This window comes from Corythoichthys intestinalis, chromosome 1 (assembly GCF_030265065.1).
Source record: "Corythoichthys intestinalis isolate RoL2023-P3 chromosome 1, ASM3026506v1, whole genome shotgun sequence".
NCBI lineage: Eukaryota > Metazoa > Chordata > Actinopteri > Syngnathiformes > Syngnathidae > Corythoichthys > Corythoichthys intestinalis.
In genome coordinates, this window is record NC_080395.1 from 75,816,451 (window position 1) to 75,837,382 (window position 20,932).

At 40.6% G+C, this 20,932-nt stretch overlaps 1 protein-coding gene across 3 annotated transcripts in view; it reads left to right on the top strand.

Annotated features, from left to right (window-relative positions):
- ano1a (anoctamin 1, calcium activated chloride channel a) overlaps positions 1-20,932 on the top strand; it is a 175,523-nt gene that overhangs the window by 84,730 nt on the left and 69,861 nt on the right. For all 3 annotated transcript variants that reach the window (XM_057840031.1, XM_057840029.1, XM_057840030.1), the window contains exon 10: positions 16,079-16,143. In XM_057840031.1, coding sequence (XP_057696014.1) covers positions 16,079-16,143 — 65 coding nt within the window. The remainder of the gene's footprint in view (positions 1-16,078; positions 16,144-20,932) is intronic.

The window sequence follows — 20,932 nt, forward strand, 5'->3', positions numbered from 1 at the left end:
ATTTACATCTTATGATTTTGGAAATCCTTACAGTATGCAATAAATAATATTCCTGTTCCCAAGCACTGTGCTTATTGTACTGTAATTTTTACAAAAAATAAACAATACATAGTTAGTCCCCGTCATCTAGGACGAGCCACTTACAAGACTATAGCACTGTCGTGTATTACAAATACTGCTTTGAACACATCTTCACAGACAAAAGCAATGACACAGGCTTAAAGAGGTCAACTTTAATTGTGTAAATCACACTTAATGACGACACGATCTCCTGGTTGAAATAGACGACATCCACTTAATTCTATTGAAGATATGTAATGCTGAGGCAATTTGTAAACTTTACTTTTAAAAAGAAACGTGCACTGTTTATCCAGTAGATGGGGCTCTTGCAGTGTGTCAAACAGTGATTCAATTTAGGGCAATTGTCTTAAAAGTGGTTCATTGTTTCAGAAAGCCTCGGTTTTTCCATCCCTATCTGGAACCCGTCAAGAGTTTACTTAATGTCGGGTGAAAGTTTGGCGAAGCTAAATTAAGCCCGACTCCATCCCGTTTACTTGTAGCGTTAGCCGCTAGCATAGCAGCTAGCGTTAGCCTACCGGGCTTCTGTTTGATTGGCTTCCTGAAAACCACGTGACTCCAAATGTAAGCACACTGTCTGCTTTCTTAAAGGGGAATGAACATAGCCGAACAACGCAGAGTCAAAGCGGGATGAAAAGACTATATTTTCTTCTTTTATTAAATTACCGAATTTACCAACGTGGTCAAAATTACGTCGGTCATCGTGAAGAATTTCGGTAACGGTAAATTTTCGGTTTACCGCCCTGCTCTAAAATGAAAACATTAAGCGGAGTTTTAATATCAAATTATTATTACTCGTACTAACATTTATCTTTTAGGAACTACATCTCTTTTTATCCATGGTTCCCATTAAATTCAATGTAACTCTTTCTTGAATACAATTTTTGGCTACTCTACCCATCCCTGAGTAAAGAATATTCACAAGAATGTCATCGTAATTTCTAGTTCATTGTTGCTTCCGTGGTGCCTTGAGATACAGGTTTAATCCATTCTATGAACACATTTAAAACACATACCTGCAAAAGTTGATACAAATCGGTGTTGTTTTCGGCAACAATGAAGGTAATGAAAATATTTTGTCGACAAACAATTTTTTCATGACGATGACTAACTAAAATCAAAGAGACTAGAACATATAGAGACAAATCCCAGTTTTGGTCTGACAAAAAGACAAGAAGACGAAAATGCAACATAGTTACTGTCATATGTTCACAACAGTGGTGGAATGTAACGGAGTAAAAGTACTTTGTTCATGTACTTAAATACATTTTTGTCTATCTTTACTGTACTTGAGTACAAATATGAAGTGGTACGTTTTCACTACATTTTACAGCAGGTATCTGTACTTTTACTGCACTACTTTTCAAATTGTCGCCTGCGATACACGTTACTTTTGTTTTTTTTCCTCATTTTGAATTGATAGTTTCGTGTCTGTGCCTCCGGCGCAATCGATAAGCCCCGTGTAACTCTACCGTAATTGAGCACTAGAGGAAACAACACGAGACAAGAATAGGCAGGTGAACACGATATTGACCAACAGCGAGCAGTGCGCCTTCAGATGGGTGGGTGCTGCACATTCTTGTACATTAGGTGGTGGTATGCACTAGACTGCATGAATTATTTTAGGAAATCCAGCGGGTCCACAGGATGGGAAACATAATCAGCGGGCGGGAGCGGGAACATCAAAATAGATGATGATTTTCACCTGTTAAAAAACCTAGAGGAGTGAAGTTCTCATTTTTGTGTTTTTATTTTCATGGGCCCACACTGTCTCAACGTGTGTTGACATGTCAAAAGAACTAAATATTCCAATATACTAAGTTTCCAACGCTTCTATGTACTTCCTGCTACTATATTTGTGCGGACTCAACATGGCAAACGGTGGAGGTGAAAACCTGAAGAGGGAACTACACTTGAGACTTGGAAGTAATGACACATCGGTTAAATTGGAGGAGGAAGGTCCAAGTTATTAGAAATCTTCTTGAGAGTGAAACGTGCAGGTGCCACTACAAAATAAGTGGCCTGTAAAAAAAGTGTGGGTCTAGTCAGGGCTGGCCCAGGCCATTTGGGGGCCCTGAGCAAAATAATGCAAAGGGGCCCATATTTTTGGCCCACCATTTCGTCACAGTGTACTGTGAAACCCATAGATGCAATCCAACCCATACGTCCATATTTTGTATATTAATCAGATTTTGTTGCGCTGCATACTTGCAATCTTCTCACCCCAAATGATTGTCAGTACTTAGAGTAGATAGCGCCAAACCTTTTTCTAAAAGAGGAAAGAAAGAAGGAAGAACTTTTATTTTTTTAAGCTTGTAACCAAGTATCAAAACTCACAAAAGTCAAATAAAGCAAACTGTAGTAAACAAAATAGAATATAAATTAAACAACTGCCAGATTGGGGGCCCCCTAGTAGTCAGGGGCCCTAACCTGCTGCATAGTCTGTATATAGGCTGGGCCGGCCCTGGGTCTAGTAGTAGTGACTTAGGAACAAGTGGTCTCAGTTTGAGTTTAAACTACATTGAACACAGTAATCTGAATTAAATTAAAAAAAAAAAAAAATCAATTGACTTTCTTAACGACCAACTTAAAGGTGTTTAAGAGAAAAAACGGGAGTGGGAGTAATTTTAACTGGGAGTAGGACGGAGTCATTCTACAGGATTGGGACGGGATGGATTTACTTTTTGACTCAACCCTGGTATTGGGATGGGAGCGGAAAGGAACAGGAGTGAAAATCCACTCCCAATTCATGCTCTAGTAAGCACCTGATAGTTGCTTGCTATCTGCCATTAAGCTAAATTTATAGCTTGTTAAGCTTCTGTTTCTAGTGCAGTCAATTTTATGCCCCCCTCCCCCCCATTCTGCGGTTTTCAATAAAACTTAGCAGTCAGTGAATTTTCTGTTTTTTTTTCTTAGATACTTGTACTTATACTTAAGTAATTTTTGCCCCTGTATCTGTACTTTTACTTACGTAAAAAAGCAAGTACTTAATCCACCACTGGTTCACAATGCATGACATTTTCATATTGAACGTGGAGTACATCAGCTCGCATCATACGTGTTTGAGTCGTGTAACCCACTTGAGTTGTGCTGCGCCGCTCCCTTTCTCTCGTCACCGGAGTTTAGGATATGTTTCAAGCTAAACTGCGCTCCATTTGCTTTTTATGAAACACATGGTAAGATTTGTTTTCTTGGCCAGAGAGAATACGCAATGTTGCTTTAGCCCTTAAAAGTCTGTGCTGAGTGATTGTCACACATTCACCACGTTGGCATAGCATTTGGGTTAGCATTAGGACAACTTCAGCATTTTTTACATACAGTTTGTGGCTTCTGGGTGGGTTTAAATTTTTTTTTTTAAAGTACTGCTTTGCCTGCTGAGTGTGTATGATCATCATAAACTTGGTCTCTCTCACCGCGTCGTCCCCGTGCCATTAAGCATTTATTTATACCGTATTCATGATGTAGAAGTATGTTTATGATGCAACTTGTTTAAATATTATCCAAAGATATTGCTAAATAAAGTCCAACTAACTGTAAAAAATTCTCTGCCTTTAAAGCTTTAACTCCTAAAATTTAGGAGCTAAAGCTGCCATATTTGCTAAAAAAGGCACAGCTGTGACAGCCTCATGCAGCTTAAATTGCGAGGTTTGAAGGTTTTCCACTATTAAGGTTTTTTTTTTTTTTTTTTTTTTTTTTTTTTAAGTGTTTCTAGCCCAGTGTTTTGGCACACTGGTGTGCCGTGAGAGATTGTCAGGTGCGCCGCGAGAAATTATCTAATGTCGCATTTATATATACATATATATATATATAAATATATACACTCACCGCCCACTTTATTAGGTACACCTGTCCAACTGCTCGTCAACACTCAATTTCTAATCAGCCAATCACATGGCGGCAACTCAGTGCATTTAGGCATGTAGACATGGTTTAAGACAATCTCCTGCAGTTCAAACCGAGCATCAGTATGTGGAAGAAAGGTGATGTGAGCGACTTTGAACGTGGCATGGTTGTTGGTGCCAGAAGGGCTGGTCAGAGTATTTCAGAAACTGCTGATCTACTGGGATTTTTTACGCACAACCATCTCTAGGGTTTATAGAGAATGGTCCGGAAAAGAAAAAATATCCAGTGAGGGGCAGTTCTGTGGGCGGAAATGCCTTGTTGATGTTAGAGGTCAGAGGAGAATGGCCAGACTGGTTCGAGCTGATAGAAAGGCAACAGTGACTCAAATAACCACCCTTTACAACCAAGGTAGGCAGAAGAGCATCGCACAGTACGTTGAACTTTGAGGCAGATAGGCTACAGCAGCAGAAGACCACGCCGGGTGCCACTCCTTTCAGCGAAGAACAGGAAACTGAGGCAACAATTTGCACAAGCTCATCGAAATTGGACAATAGAAGATTGGAAAAACGTTGCCTGGTCTGATGAGTCTCGATTTCTGCTGCGACATTTGGATGGCAGGGTCAGAATTTGGTGTCAAAAACATGAAGGCATGGATCCATCCTGCCTTGTATCAACGGTTCAGGCTGGTGGTGGATGTGTAATGGTGTGGGGAATATTTTCTTGGCACTCTTTGGGCCCCTTGGTACCCATTGAGCATCGTTGGAACGCCACAGCCTACCTGAGTATTGTTGCTGACCATGTCCATCCCTTTATGACCGCAATGTACCCAACTTCTGATGGCTACTTTCAGCAGGATGATGCGCCATGTCATAAAGCTGGAATCATCTCAGACTGGTTTCTTGAACATGACAATGAGTTCACTGCACTCAAATGGCCTCCACAGTCACCAGATCTCAATCCAATAGGGCATCTCTGGGATGTGGTGGAACGGGAGATTCGCATCATGGATGTGCAGCCGACAAATCTGCAGGGACTGTGTGATGCCATCATGTCAATATGGACCAAACTCTCTGAGGAATGCTTCCAGCACCTTGTTGAATCCATGCCACGAAGAATTGAGGAAGTTCTGAAGGCAAAAGGGGGTCCAACCTGTTACTAGCATGGTGTACCTGATAAAGTGGCCAGTGAGTGTATAGATACACACTCTGCTGTTAATGTGTATATACACACTCACTGGCCACTTTATTAGGTACACTCTGCTGTTAACGTTTATATATACAGTATCTATCTATCTATCTATCTATCTATCTATCTATCTATCTATCTATCTATCTATCTATCTATCTATCTATCTATCTATCTATCTATCTATCTATCTATCTATCTATCTATCTATCTATCTATCTATATATATATATATATATATATATATATATATATATACACACATATATTGTAATGTCCGTAACTGTGCGGGCCCTTGAAGGGGCCATCAGAAATCACAACCTCTGTCATTAAAGTGCAAACATAACAATTATTGACGATAACTTTAACTGAAAAAACACTGCTCAATGAGAGAAATGGCATTTGGGAGTCACAAAGCTGTTTACCCATCATCAGCCAGTACTTCAGTGCATCTTGTGGTTGATAATGTTAGGGTCCGCGAACGCAGAAACAATGTTGGACTCACAACAGACAAAAAACGACTGAGGGAGCGTACAAGGGTTTCTTAAATACAAAACAAAAATACACGCGATCGCGGCAAAAGGGAAATAACAAAACGGGTCCGTGACACGAGGTCGACGGGGATCAATATACAAACGCGAGGGTAAACCAAGGTGGTAGGCAAAGAGCCAATAAAACAACTAAAATACACTCACGTACGCACAACGTAGAGGTATACAAAACTAAAGCGACAGGTGACCAAAACCCACGGCTGGGGCGAAATTACAAAAATAACAAGCTACTCGAATACAAGGATGTCGAATGGGGACCAGCAAGGAAAATATCTCGGCGTGTTTTCAGTGGATCGCCTGCGTCTTTATACTATTGTTGATGAGCAGTGATTAGCTGCAGGTGTGACGTCGGGAACGCCCCCACAGCTGGCTCTGCAACAACACAAAATCTGACCAGGAGCAGAACGTGACAGATAAATCTTGGAGTGAGATTTGTTTGATTTTTGTTGTCATTTCCTCCTTTTCTTTCCCTTTGAACATTGCTGTCATTGCTTCAGTCATACTCTTTTATTATTTCTCCATCAGAGAATGGCTTCTTATGTTTGGCCAACACCCTCGACACTCTGAGTGAGCACTCCATTGCAATTTGTTGATGTGTCATAGATTTAACAATCACCTTGCTTGACTCTTGATATGACTGCTTCAACCTGTTAATTTCTTACCTTCTCAGTTCTGATTTAGGAGGAAACTTATCTTCAAAAGAGCTGAGCTCTTCAAAATAATGGAGTTTTACATTTTCACTTTTTATCAGAGCAACTGTCTTTGAGCATATTGAGCACATAGGTTTGGTACTTGCAGTTGGTAAAATGGACGCATATTTGTCATTCCATTCCTCATTGAAAGGGCGATTTTCGTTGTCCACATTTCTTCTCTTGGTCAACTTTGAGCATGCCATTTTGTTAGATTTGGTCTTCTACTGGTGGCATGTGTGATGCTTGTGATCGTTGCTTAATGTTGTGATCTTCTACTGGTGGCTTGTGTAGTGTTAGTGAACAATCACAAGTTAACGTTGTGACCTTGAACGTTGCCCGCATGCAGTGAGAGTGCCAGGGTATAACACAGGGAAATAAATAAATAAATCACGTTTGGTCACAGTATAACTCATGTTCTTGAATGAAAAATAAAGTACACGACAGTGTGTACAAACAGACTGCAAAGCGCCGGGTGCAACTCGTGTTTCAGGTTGCTGACAATGCTGCGGTCCGTCCACTTGTAGCATGCAGGCTCTCTCAGCCAATCAGCGCATCCATGCACGCTCTCTCAGCCAATCAGCGCATCAACGCAGGCTCTCTCAGCCAATAATCGCATCGTTGTCAAAGAGATGACAACAGAAGTGAGAACATGGAAGATATTTGACTAAAAATGAAAGAGAATTTAGCGATAGGATAGTAGCGCATAGCGATAGATCGGCGATTCATACAAATGATGTATGTTGAAAAAAAGTTTGTTTTGTTTTTTTCCCGTTTTTTTCATTCATCCATGGGTCCGCAGATAGGTGTACCGTGGTCCGGTCGTGGAACGCGGTCCGCTAATTGAGGACCACGGCTCTGGGCAGATTACAATGACAGAGCAACACGCTGAAGCTGAAATCTGACTGAGCGGAGGCTGGGAAGCTTTGACACAGTCATGCTATGAAATGATGCTAATAGATGCTGTCAGCTCTGTGTCATTCTGCCTTTCCCCTTGTGATTTTTCCTTGTTTGTGACAACAGCTTTCTTTATTGGGTCATTTTCAAAGACCCTGTAAAGTTGTTTCATTGATTTGTAACCAAATACATGTAAATCTCACCATCTTCAATGAAAAGCAGCCCAGATGACTTCCCGTTCAAGATCAGATGTTTCACTTATACAATTCAATTCAAATTTTGATATTATAAATACCAAAACATAATTCAACAGTAGTAGAGGAGAGAAAAGGAATGCTGTTTCACCATTAAGAATTATAGGAGATGTAGTTCTTCATTGAAATAAAAGGTTAAAACTAATGTATGATTTTCATTTCAATAAACACAATAATGAATAATTAATGATGTTTTTACTCATGACTAAATGTCAAAATACATGTTTGTCAATAGAAATCACTGTCGAAGTAGGACTTTGACAATATTTTCCAGCGCCGATTTTGAAGTAAAATATGAGTAAAATATTTTTATTGAGATTTGTGTCAATAGCAAATCTACCGGTCATGAGAAATTGATTTGACACAATCCAGAATACGCATCAATAAAAATAATTTATACATTCATTCTTTCATTTTCTGAGACACTTATCCTCCCAAGGTTCATGGGGGTGCTAAAGCAAATCCCAGCTAACTATGGGCAGTAGGCAGGGCACAGCCTGAATTGGTTGCCAGCCACCCGCAGGGCACAAGGAGATGATCAACCATTCGCGCACACACTCATACCTAGTGCCAATTTAGAGTGTCCGATCAGCCTACCATGCATGTTTTTGGGATGTGAGGAGAAACAGGAGAAAATCCACAAAGGCATGGGGAGAACATGCAAACTCCACACAGGAAGGCCGGAGCCAGGGATTCAACCCGTGATCTCAGAACTGTGAGGCCGACGTGCCGACCACTCTGCCACTTTTTTTTTTTTTTTTTTTTAAATTTTGGAATAAATTGTTTTTATGCTGAATATTCTGAATTGGGTGTGTAAGTGAAGAATTTTTATACCAATTTATTCAAGACTAAGACTAAAAGCATCCATATAAACATAGCCAGTATAACTCGAGGCACATGTGTACTGTAAAAGCATATAACAAAACTTTCATGCACACACAAAGTTTCCAACTCCACCAAGGAAGAATATAGCTAGTGGCACAGAGGAACAAAGTCACGACACGTGATGACCAACCTGAGATACAAGAAAATTAAAATAAACTAGGCCTGCAAGCAGGACTGAACGGTGCCTCGCAGTTTGGCGCAACTTGGACGACACGCAAACTCAGACGGGATGTACGTCGGGGTGGTGACAGGTCGTCCCCCCTCTAATCATCTAATGCAGTGCTTCTCAATTATTTTCTGTTACGCCCCCCCAAGGAAGACGTAAATGTTTCGCGCCCCCACTCGAACTCTGCCACCACTGTAAATAGTATTATTTGTCTCTAATATTATAAGTACGCCTCTGCCTCACATTGTATCCTTTTTTTTCTATTAGAGAAAATAACAGAGATCAACTTATAAAGCATAAGTTTATTAACATTGTTTTGTTTGTAAGAGAATTTTTTTGAAAAAATCACAACCCAACTGTAAAAATACACTCAAGGTACATTTTGACCATTTGATACTGAAAAATAAAATCAGTAAATAATAACAAATTCAAATTGATTAGAAACATTAAAGGGTAAGTCAACCCCTGGGGAAATGTTAATATTCCATCATTTATCCATAAACGCATGCCTTTTATATGCATATCATGCCACTTCCTGTAATTACTCACAAGAAAATGAGAGAAATTTGGATCGATTGTCAAGCTAAAACGACCAGTGCCCGAGATCTGGCAGATTGTGTGCGTGACGTCATTACAAGTGTAGAGAGTTCCACCGGCCACTAGAGGGGCAGCGCCTGTCTGCGTCAATATAATTCCTTCTAGCAGTGGCGGTCCTGGCTACTTTCGCGCCCTGGGCGAACCACCCCATCAGCGCCCCCCCCCCCCCCCCCCACATCCAAACTACCCAATCCCCAACCCCCCCTCCCGCCAACATCAAACACAAGAATGTGTTACATTTTTTATGTTATTTTATTAAAATAGTCTATCCCCCGCCCAGAGGCGTAGCTCGGGTCCCCAGGGGCCCTAGGCAACAGGCACAGGGGCCCTTTGAGCATGTGCAAGTAAGGGGGACAGTTGGCTCGCTCTCATAGAGCGCTTTTTTGGACACTCAAAGTGCCCCCCCCCCTCCCCCATTTGCATTATTCATTCACTTCACACTATCCTTAATTATTTACACACATTTGCTTTAATAAACAAAATGTACTTCAGATTATTATTATTATTATTGTGCTTAGTACACATACCTTTACACATACCGTATTCTACTTACTAGCTGGTAAGTTATATTGCTTTTACTTAATAAGGATATCATTCTGGCACAGAAGTGAATCATGTACCATCTTATCAGTCTGGCTGATCAGTGTGTATGGTGATTCTAAACACTGATTTAATGTTCTAGGTAACATCTTTATGTATGAAGAAACGCTAGCATGCTGCAATGCTGTTAGCAAACGCTAACAAGCTAGTTACAACAAGTTAAGGCAGTTAATTGGTTTACTACTACTAGTCTGCAATGCTGTTAGCAAACGCTAACAAGCTAGTTACAACAAGTTAAGGCAGTTAATTGGTTTACTACTACTAGTCTGCAGTACTTCGACTACATTAGGACATAAAACTACAGTAACATAGTACACTCACCCCTGTCTTGCTTCCTTTTCTCCTCTTCTGCTTTTTTTCTTTCTTTTTTTATTTCCAGACGGATAACTTTTCATTTTGCCAATTAAAAAAGGGCCCGATCGCCGCCCACTCACTCTGAGTCACGTGACACACATACATATTTGTGCAGTAAAATGAACACGAGGGTGGGGGCGGGGGGTTCGAGTGCGCGCTGCGTGCGGTCATCTTGGCCATAAAAGTGGCGAAAACTAAGCACTTTACACTCATATGGATGTACAACACCATTTTAAGATGCTAAACTAACACGCAAAGGTGTAATGCGAATATAAAGTAAAGAACGCTCTCCTCGACGCAGCGAGAACGAGTGGGATCAACCAGCTGACGTAACAGTAAAAACACGAAACGGTTGCGCTGATGACGGCTCTAACTTATCATAAGAACTTTATGGCATGAAGAGGAAATACTTACATTCGTTCATGGACGCACAGATTAATCCTAACAGGTGGCTCCGTAAACTGTCCAAGTCCCAAGTCCTCTGCTCAAAATGCGCACCTTACGCTTATGCCTATTCTCGTTCTCAGAATATGCAGCGCTTTTGACGTAGGACAATAACAGGACTGGTTGCTATGGGAACGTACGCAGCGGCATGCCGCATACCCAAGTAACCTTGCTAAAAGGAGTACTAAAATTGCTAAAAAAAATCGTTAAGGATTATTTTAGATGCATATATGTTATATTTTTCTTATAGAGTATTGAACGAGGAATATGATAGACCCATCAATGGACTTTTTTGGAGAAAAAAAATCACCATTTCTTTAAGTAGTCACATGAATAATGAGGTGGCCTGTGAAAAGCTGTACAGGATATGGGGCCCCGCCTGTGTACAGGGTACGGGGCGGACGGGGCCCCGCCCCCCTCCTTGCTTTTCTTCTGAGAGTGATTGAGACTCGTCCTGCTCACTCACTCTGCAGTTGCGAGCAGCTGATTCGTCTCCCCCTGCCTTTTCCTCTGACACACATGACTCTCAGCAGTTGTTGACATGATAGTAAGGAGCATCCTAGCGCCCACTCTACTAACTCGACGTGGAAATGAGCGGTATTAGTCTAGAAAACTGGCGTTTTTTGTTTTGGTTTTTTTTATTCTTTCTCGAGGGCGCTTGTTCGCCCCCAAATAGATTGCGCCCTGGGCGGTCGCCCACATTGCCCATAACAAAAACCGCCTGTGCCTTTTAGTGAGGGGAGAATTAGGGGTGTTTTGAGCTGTTTATGCTGTTGCATTGTGTTCGTCCTGCTCTGCACATATTCCAGGTTCCCTCATGAAAAAACACCCCTCGTTGTCAATAAAAGAGAATTCAGAATTGACAGTGAGGGGTGTTTCTTCAACAAGAAAAAGGCTCAGTGCTTTAATACTGAATGGTGGCGATGATGGCAGACAATTTCGTTTCTAGTTCCAGCGACGAATCCGACGTAGAAGGATGTAACGAATGTTCATCTAATGGTGACGAGGAGAGTTACGAAGCTTTAATTGGTGTTTTAGGTTACCAATTTGAGCCCAAACGAACGCCAATGCAGCGTAATGAAATGGTCATTGAGGGGAGCAATAAATATTAAAATATGTAAAATGTAAAATATTATATATTATCGCTTTTATTTATAATTTATACATGTATCCAGTCCTGTATCCCATGCGTGATATTTTTTTTATTATAGAAGAGTACTCACTCTGGCCATTTCCAGCTTAGCAATTACCCTCCTTTGCTTTGCCTGGGATGGTGAGGTGGTCTCATCAGTGGCAGTCTTCGTTTACATTTAGGTGGCTGTGCGTGTATGGTGGGCACCGCATCTGCTTTGAGCAGCAATCTTTTAGCAAAACCCGATTTCACTTGTCCATAGTTCGAGAAGCTTTCAGGTGGAAAATGCGCATCACACAAAACCGTGCCGGAGGCTGGGTCTGGAAAATTAGCTCTCTTTGCACGGACGAACTTCACCCATTGTTTGCGTAGTCCAGCTTTTTTTTTTCGCGTTCAGGAACTCATGGATACTATATTCCGATAATTAGCTATTTGTACACCACATAGCACAGCAGTGTTGAACCATTTTAGTGATGTTTTAGTCAAACAAACCCGAACGCTACTCTCTCGTCGATAAAAAACAATGGCAGCTGGCTCCGCCTCGACTTTCATTCACTTGTCGTGACGTCGCCGCCCCATTCGGTTGTTTCCGCAACACTTTCAGAAATGTTCGTCATTTTCGATCTATTTTCGATAATTGCTCATTAATGTGATTGATTTTTTTGTTAACTTTATCAATATTTGTTATCTTGGCACATAACGATTCTATTGATGTCTCACACCCCCTTTGCGTTTTCATACCCTTTAACTAACTCATGAAGACAATATGCCAAAAAGTTTGACCGAAAAAACAAAACTGAATAGAGGAAAAAAAAAAAGTGTCTTTGGACAGAAGGACAGTTTTTATTTGCGCTGCTCACTGCTCACAGTATCACCTACAGTTTGCAACGGTGTGGGGTTATTTTGCACGGAGCATGCTAACAGTGCTCACTGGTTTACTGATATAACACTGACAAAGCGGGACGATTGTTGGCAATATTCGGCACGTTTTCGCTGAAAAATAACCAAGCGGCTTATCAATGAGATTGGGGTCTAATGTCTTTAATTGGCGTCTTAATTGATTTGGCTTCCGGCTGTCCGCTATAATCATTTTTAGACAAAGTAAACAGTGGTCTTTCCTCATCTAACACTGTATTAAATGTCAAAGCCAAAAGGAAAACGGCCCGAAAAAGCGCATTCTCGGCGGCGGAGGGAGAACCGTAGGTGAGGGCGGTCATCGTGACGATCCCAAGCCGAAAATGGCACTTCTCGGGCGGACACGTGAGAACCGGAGAAGACAGTGGGTCGCTGCGTGAGTCCGGCCGGAAAACGGCTTTCGAAAACGGCGCACAGCCCTCCAGCTCTTCATGAGTCTCTTCCGTGTGCTCTTGCTTACTTCAAAAATACTGCGCGCACTTTGAAAATGAGAGCGCCACTGCCACCCACTGAGTGGATGTGCAAGTACACTTTATTCTAGTACGGCAAAAAAAAAAAAAAAAAAAAAAAAAAAAGCATGTTCCCCGAGGTCACATGCGCCCCCCCGGCATCGCTCTGCGCCCCACTATTTGAGAAGTACTGATCTAATGAGAACCTACCTAACATGCGTGAAACTCTCTGCCTCTTTCTTTGGGATGAGAAATAAATTAACACACCTAGGAAAAAGAAACAGATTATAGAGTACTTCTAAAAAAAGAGGCGCTACTGAGCTGTGCAGCCACGCCCTTATTCAAAACAAAAATGAATCTTTTAATTGGGCCAACTCGACCAAGTGCGCCAAATTCCGTGGCTCCGTAAGCTGTCCAAGTCCCTAAAAAATATATTTTTAATGGCAAACAAAGGGTCGTCACGGCAACAGACAGAGACATGTGGACATGGGCCTTAAAATGTAGTATTACAAAAGGTCTTGAAACTACAATGACCAACCTGAAAAGAACTGGAGGTGTAAAAGTAAAATGAATGACTTTCTGTCGCCACTAGTTGGCGCTATAGGGTTGATGCAAATGACCCATACAGGACACTTCAGGGTACGACTCTCACCAAACATGGAAAGTTTGACGCCGATATGTGTATGTCTGCGAAGTTATGACTTCAGAATTTGTATCGAGACGAAATGCTGTCGGTCATTTTCACTTTCCTGTTGGACCCCTCTGCTTCAACCTAAACATTTTTCATCAGGTACCTGAACACGTCTTAAGGCTCACCTGATGCAGGTTTGAGGTCAATTGATTTTTCCCTAGGAGGAGGCGCTTGTCTCGTAAAAAAGAGTGTTTCCTGTTCCCGCTAGGGGGCGCCTGGCCAAATGGGTAATATTTTAATGCAATCGTGTTCAGGCTGGGATACTTCACATGCATGCCAGATATTAAAAAGATTACACCTTGTACCAGGGACTTATTAGTCATTTATTGAATTTGGCGTGTTGCCAAAAAAATGGCTGACTTTGGAACCCCCGATAATTTAAGATCTCATATATCTTTTGAGCAGTCTCACCAATTTTGAAGACGATCTGACTAACTCCTAAGACGACAAGGACTCAAAGGTGCAATCTGTAAATCAATAAAAATTTCAAATTTGATCCAAAATACCCGATTTCCTGTTGGGTTTGAAATATGGGTGCAAGAGACTTTTTGGAGCAGTTTTGCACAACGTATCGATTCCCTGAATTCCATCGCTCTATGTTGAAAAAACCTAAATGGAGAGGCCTTTTTGAAAATTTCAAAGGGGTGCCACTGAGCCATTTTGTTACATTTTTTTCGTAACGTCACAATATTATCGAAATTTACGGAACGGCGCATTGGTGAGTTTTCGTGCATTTTCAGGCCTCCAAATTGGCCATTTTTATTTGCCATGAAAAAAAAAATTATAATCCTTTGCATTACAATAGGACCTTGCGCCAGTTGGTGCGCGGGCCCTAATTACCCTCGGGCTAACACCTGAGCACACCAAGCCGGTAAAAGAGTTGGAAAGACGTCATGGGATAATGAAAAGACAACTAGCTAGAAACAAATGATGTTCCATATGCTTTTGGTTCACTCCTAGACACACAAACAAAAAGGCTTTGGATAGGAGCTGTCAAAATATGTGGAAGAGGAGTATCATATTAAACTCAACATTAGTTATCATATTAAACTCAACATTAGTTTGATTGGAACAGCAAATGTTAACCTATTGCTATGATAGGGAATGTAACAATATCTCAATTGTCAAGTTAACAATGTTAAGATGGTAATTTCCATATACAGTTCTGATAGTTGAAATTAGTGCTGTCAAATTTATCGCGTTAATGGGCGTTACTTAATTTTTTAAATTAATCACGTTAAAATATTTGACGCATGCGCGGGATGACCCGCTCATGCATTGCCTCACACAGATTACAATGACGCAGTTTTTTTGCACATTGAGAGCTATGAGGCAGAGAAAGGCGAGTGGACACAGGTGTTCACTTGACCGCGCCGTTTATTGGTATAAGCTTCGGCAACTCTTCACAACAGACATAAATATCATTTAGCGAAAGCACAACAAAAATAATATTCCTTTCCCTCAAAAAATAAAGAAAAAAGATGTTCACAAAAAGAAAAGCACTTCAATCTGTATTAATGAGGCACCATTCTAATCAACAATGCAAAGACAACTGGCATTCTCAATCAAAATGGCTTTGCAAATTACACATAAAACTTACTCAGACTCGGTCAAACTCTATTCAAACATTTCGTTTAGGTCTCGTTTATCTCAACAAATACGCTGGATGGCAATATTTAGTCACAATATACAAACTATCAGAAGTCTCGTACGTGTGAAGCCAGCACTTAAATGACCGTGAAGTACCAGTAAACAGGGAACTAGGGCATCAATCGAGGGACAAAACACACTCATTGGCTTGATTTCTAAGTAATTTAAAACTCTCCACACACTTTGTGTTGTATTTCATTCACTACCTTACGTAGTTAAAGACACTGTGGAAGAACAGCAGGGAGCCCGTGCGACGTCAACCATGGCAAGCTACTAGTTTATTTTTTGATTGAAAGTTTTACAAATTTTATTAAAGCGAAAACATTAGGAGGGATTTTAATATAAAATTACTATAACTTGTGTAAAACTTGTATAACATTTATCTTTTAAGAACTACAAGTCTTTCTATCCGTGGATACCTTCAACAGAAAGAATGTTAGTAATGTTGATGCCATCTTGTGGACTTACTGTTATAATAAACAAATACAGTACTTATGTACAGTATGTTGAATCTATATATCCGTCTTGTGTCTTTTCATTCCAACAATAGTTTACAGAAAAATAAGGCATATTTTAGAGATGGTTTGAATTGCAATTAATTACGGTTAATTAATTTTTAAGCTGTGATTAACTCGATTAAAAATTGTAATCATTTGACAGCCCTAGTTAAAATGTTAACTGATTTCCTCTCTTGGCAGACACTGTATGAAGAATGGGCCAGCTACAGTGTATTCTACAAGTACCAGCCCATTGGCTTAATTAGGTGAGATCTTTGTGCCGTTGTCAAGACACGCAGAGCCGACTCCCGATCAAAGCATCACCTGTGGCTGCTTTTAAATGTTCCCTCTGAATGTTGTGCACTCACTCTTGCAATGACTGGCTACAATGTTCACAATTATCATGGACTTGGGCAGAAGACCCTAAAGCAGGCTATCGAGATGGCAAGGGTTAAACAAGATTTGCACTTTAAATATTCATTAAAATTTTAATAGAGATTATAAAAACATGTTTTTTGGAAATACTTCGAAAACGTTTTTTAGTGTTTAAGCCAAGATTTCCCCATTTTAAAAGTCCATAGTCAGCCTATTTTTGCTGTTGGTGATTTGATTCTGTGTTAAGAACGGATGTTCCGCCCTCCACCAATCAGCCAATGGAGTACCGCACGCAAGCCGTCACTTTTACTTATTAATATTCATGACATTAGCAACTGTTGCTAGGCGGGTCAAGCTCGCGTTTGTCCCTAATGTTAAATGCAGGAAAATAGTGTACGAACGAGATGTTAACTTAGCTAAACCAACCAATTCTGGCCGAAAATGATGTCCCTGGTGCCAAACTCAATGGTAAGTATGTGGAACAACATATAAATGTTCAGTTAAAGAGATGACTTGAGTGTCGAGGGCTGAAAAAGAGCCGAGCTGATCCAGAGGTAGCTTTTTTATCGACACCTTTTACTTGTGTGCATTGCCTTACGCCACTGACAATGACATTCTCCTGTTTCAACAATCTATCCTTTACCACCATATGCCCTGTCTTTCTTATAAATTATATCCTCTGGTTGTCTTACGTCTCTGAGCATTCTTGGGGGTAATCAAATTGCTATTTTTGTGTAGCGAACGCAAATGCTACTCAGTGACAGCCAACGAACACTTTTCATTTTTTCATTAATAACAAATCTGAATTCTATAATTTATTTACACTTCCGCCTTCATTTTTTTTTTTTTTTACAACAGAAAAGGGAACAACAGTGGCAGTCAGACACCATTTTAATTTTTTTCAGGTCATTCATTGTCAGACAGAAGCAGCACAGCAAAACACCACGCTAAAAAATAAGTACAAATATCAAAATGGCTCACGTCAGTTTACTGCATATGAAGGTGAATGGCTTTACCTTGCTGGCGTCAAACTGGTCTTTTGGACGTCCGCACAAGTTGATCCATTGTTCACATTTTTTCCTCTTTTTTGGCTTTGGGAAACGTATGCAGAAAACATCCTTCTTATGTCGTAATGTCTAGAGTCGTTTCTATAAGTTCCATAGCAGCAGTGTTTACTCGGCATGTTCTTTTTAAAAAGATTACTGGCAGAAAACAAGCAGTAATAACATGAGTTGTATGCGGGGGTGTGTCTATGTTGTTGACCCACTTCCAGGTTACGATGGCGACGTCATGGTCTAAAAATAGCATTCGTGTGGTACGCTATTACGAGATCATTTCTTTGTCTTCGTCCAGGTTGCCAGAGCTCGGCAAGCTATTCAAACTACGGTTGTAGAAATAAGACAAGGATATGCATACTGTATATTTCGTGTGCTTGTTCTACATGTACACTATAGTCCCTTTCACACACAATTGAACACCGTTTAATCCCCGGGATTTAAACAGGCAGTCCTTATGTGTATAAGAAATTTCCCGGGTCGACTGACACGGCAATGAAGCGGACATTTACCAAGTCGCCTCTTAAAATAATGTCCCAGGACGAGGCGTGTGTTAAAGGACACGTTTGATTCCCGGATCAGAGAACGAAGGCTGATGACGTAAATATCATGGCAAGCCAATCGTAATTTTCTCTTTCTTCTCAGTAAGACAAAAGGCGGTAAACAAACTCACAAAATCACAATTATCAAGATGGCAAACTGGAAATGGCAAAATTTAAACAGAAAACATAACCGAAATTAAATTGCCGAGGAAGAGTCCATCGTCCATTTTAGGAAATGTGTGGTTTATTTTGTTGCCGATGTTAGGGTCCTCAACTGCTGAAACTAGGTTGTACCTCAAAGCAGACAACAACGGAGGGATGCGTTCAAGGGTTTATTAAATACAAACAAAATTACACGCGATCGCGGAAAAGGGGGAATAACACAATGGGTCCGTGCCAGTAGGTCGACTGGGATCAATAATTGTAACCTAAGCGGTAGGCAGAGAGCTGATAAGACAACAAAATAAATACACTCAAATACCTGGGTTTAAATACAGTCTTAATGAGCTTAAATTGGGTGCAGGTATGACGTCAGGAACGATCCCACAACCGGCTCTCTGACAAAACATGATCTGACCAACAGAATGTGACAGCCGATGCCGACCAAAAATTACGTAATGTCCGGGTTATAAAATCGCGCTAGCAGCCCTCCCCGCACAGAGAGCGCCGAGATGCCAACCCGGGATAAATTAAGCCACTTTCACACATACAACCCGGTTTATTCCCCACATTTGCCCATGGGTGAAAGTCATGACATTTATGGCAATCCCGCGTCACCTTCCACAGGAATTTACCAGGATATAAGTCTGAAGGCGGCTTATGTGTATTTGTGTTTACCTGTACTACAAGCACGTGTACTTGTACGACAAGCACATGTACATTTACTTTAAGCATGTGTACTTGTACAATAATGTCATTTTCGACTTTCTGATTAAAATGCAAGATGCATTATCCTGGTTGTAGTACCATTTTTGGCCACCAAAAATGGTGGGGGGGACGCCTTTGCAAATGCAATGATGATTGGCTAGGTGGCTCGGAGCGTTAGCATAGCAGTCGCGTTCTCGTTAGCATTAGCATGGCAAGCATCATCTTAAACTCTTCAGCAACTTTTTTTTTTCTACATACAGTTCGTGGTGTCCAGGCGGGTACAATTAATTGAAAATAATGTACTATTTTCCTACTGAGTTTACATTATCATCACCAAGTTGGCGTTGTCTTTGTAGACGCTACAATCTAATAATAATTTGTTAATACCATTATTAGAATCGTTTTTATTACAAAAAATTGTCATTGCCTTAAATTTTCTTCAATGACATATCCATGAAACTTGTGTGATGATTTTTAATCAAAAGAACTAGAGCAAAGGCAGGAGATTCAGAACCTCACCTGCATATTGAAAAAAATATATATATTAGGGGTGTGACGATACATAGAATGAAAAAATCAGTTCAATCAATTAACATAAGCATATCTGATGTGAAAGTTATAGATTATTATATATATATATATATATATATTATATATTAGATATATGTAAAAATACAGTCCCTTGCAAAAGTATTCGGCACCCTTGAATCTTGCAACCTTTCGCCACATTTCAGGCTTCAAACATAAAGATATGAAATTTAATTTTTTTGTCAAGAATCAACAACAAGTGGGACACAATCGTGAAGTGGAACATTTATTGGATAATTTAAACTTTTTTAACAAATAAAAAACTGAAAAGTGGGGCGTGCGATATTATTCGGCCCCTTTACTTTCAGTGCAGCAAACTCACTCCAGAAGTTCAGTGAGGATCTCTGAATGATCCAATGTTGTCCTAAATGACCGATGATGATAAATAGAATCCACCTGTGTGTAATCAAGTCTCCGTATAAATGCACCTGCTCTGTGATAGTCTCAGGGTTCTGTTTAAAGTGCAGACAGCATTATGAAAACCAAGGAACACACCAGGCAGGTCCGAGATACTGTTGTGGAGAAGTTTAAAGCCGGATTTGGATACAAAAAGATTTCCCAAGCTTTAAACAACTCAAGGAGCACTGTGCAAGCCATCATATTGAAATGGAAGGACCATCAGAACACTGCAAATCTACCAAGACCCGGCCGTCCTTCCAAACTTTCTTCTCAAACAAGGAGAAAACTGATCAGAGATGCAGCCAAGAGGCCCATGATCACTCTGGATGAACTGCAGAGATCTACAGCTGAGGTGGGAGAGTCTGTCCATAGGACAACAATCAGTCGTATACTGCACAAATCTGGCCTTTATGGAAGAGTGGCAAGAAGAAAGCCATTTCTCAAAGATATCCATAAAAAGTCTTGTTTAAAGTTTGCCACATGCCACCTGGGAGACACACCAAACATGTGGAAGAAGGTGCTCTGGTCAGATGAAACCAAAATTGAACTTTTTGGCCACAATGCAAAACGATATGTTTGGCGTAAAAGCAACACAGCTCATCACCCTGAACCCACCATCCCCACTGTCAAACATGGTGGTGGCAGCATCATGGTTTGGGCCTGCTTTTCTTCAGCAGGGACAGGGAAGATGGTTAGAATTGACGGGAAGATGGATGCAGCCAAATACAGGAACATTCTGGAAGAAAACCTGTTGGTATCTGCACAAGACCTGAGAGACGGAGATTTATCTTCCAACAGGACAATGATCCAAAACGTAAAGCCAAATCTACAATGGAATGGTTCAAAAATAAACGTATCCAGGTGTTAGAATGGCCAAGTCAAAGTCCAGACCTGAATCCAATCGAGAATCTGTGGAAAGAGCTGAAGACTGCTGTTCACAAACACTCTCCATCCAACCTCACTGAGCTCGAGCTGTTTTGCAAGGAAGAATGGGCAAGAATGTCAGTCTCTCGATGTGCAAAACTGATAGAAACATACCCCAAGCGACTTGCAGCTGTAATTGGAGCAAAAGGTGGCGCTACAAAGTATTAACGCAAGTGGGCCGAATAATATTGCACGCCCCACTTTTCAGTTTTTTATTTGTTAAAAAAGTTTAAATTATCCAATAAATTTTGTTCCACTTCACGATTGTGTCCCACTTGTTGTTGATTCTTGACAAAAAATTAAAA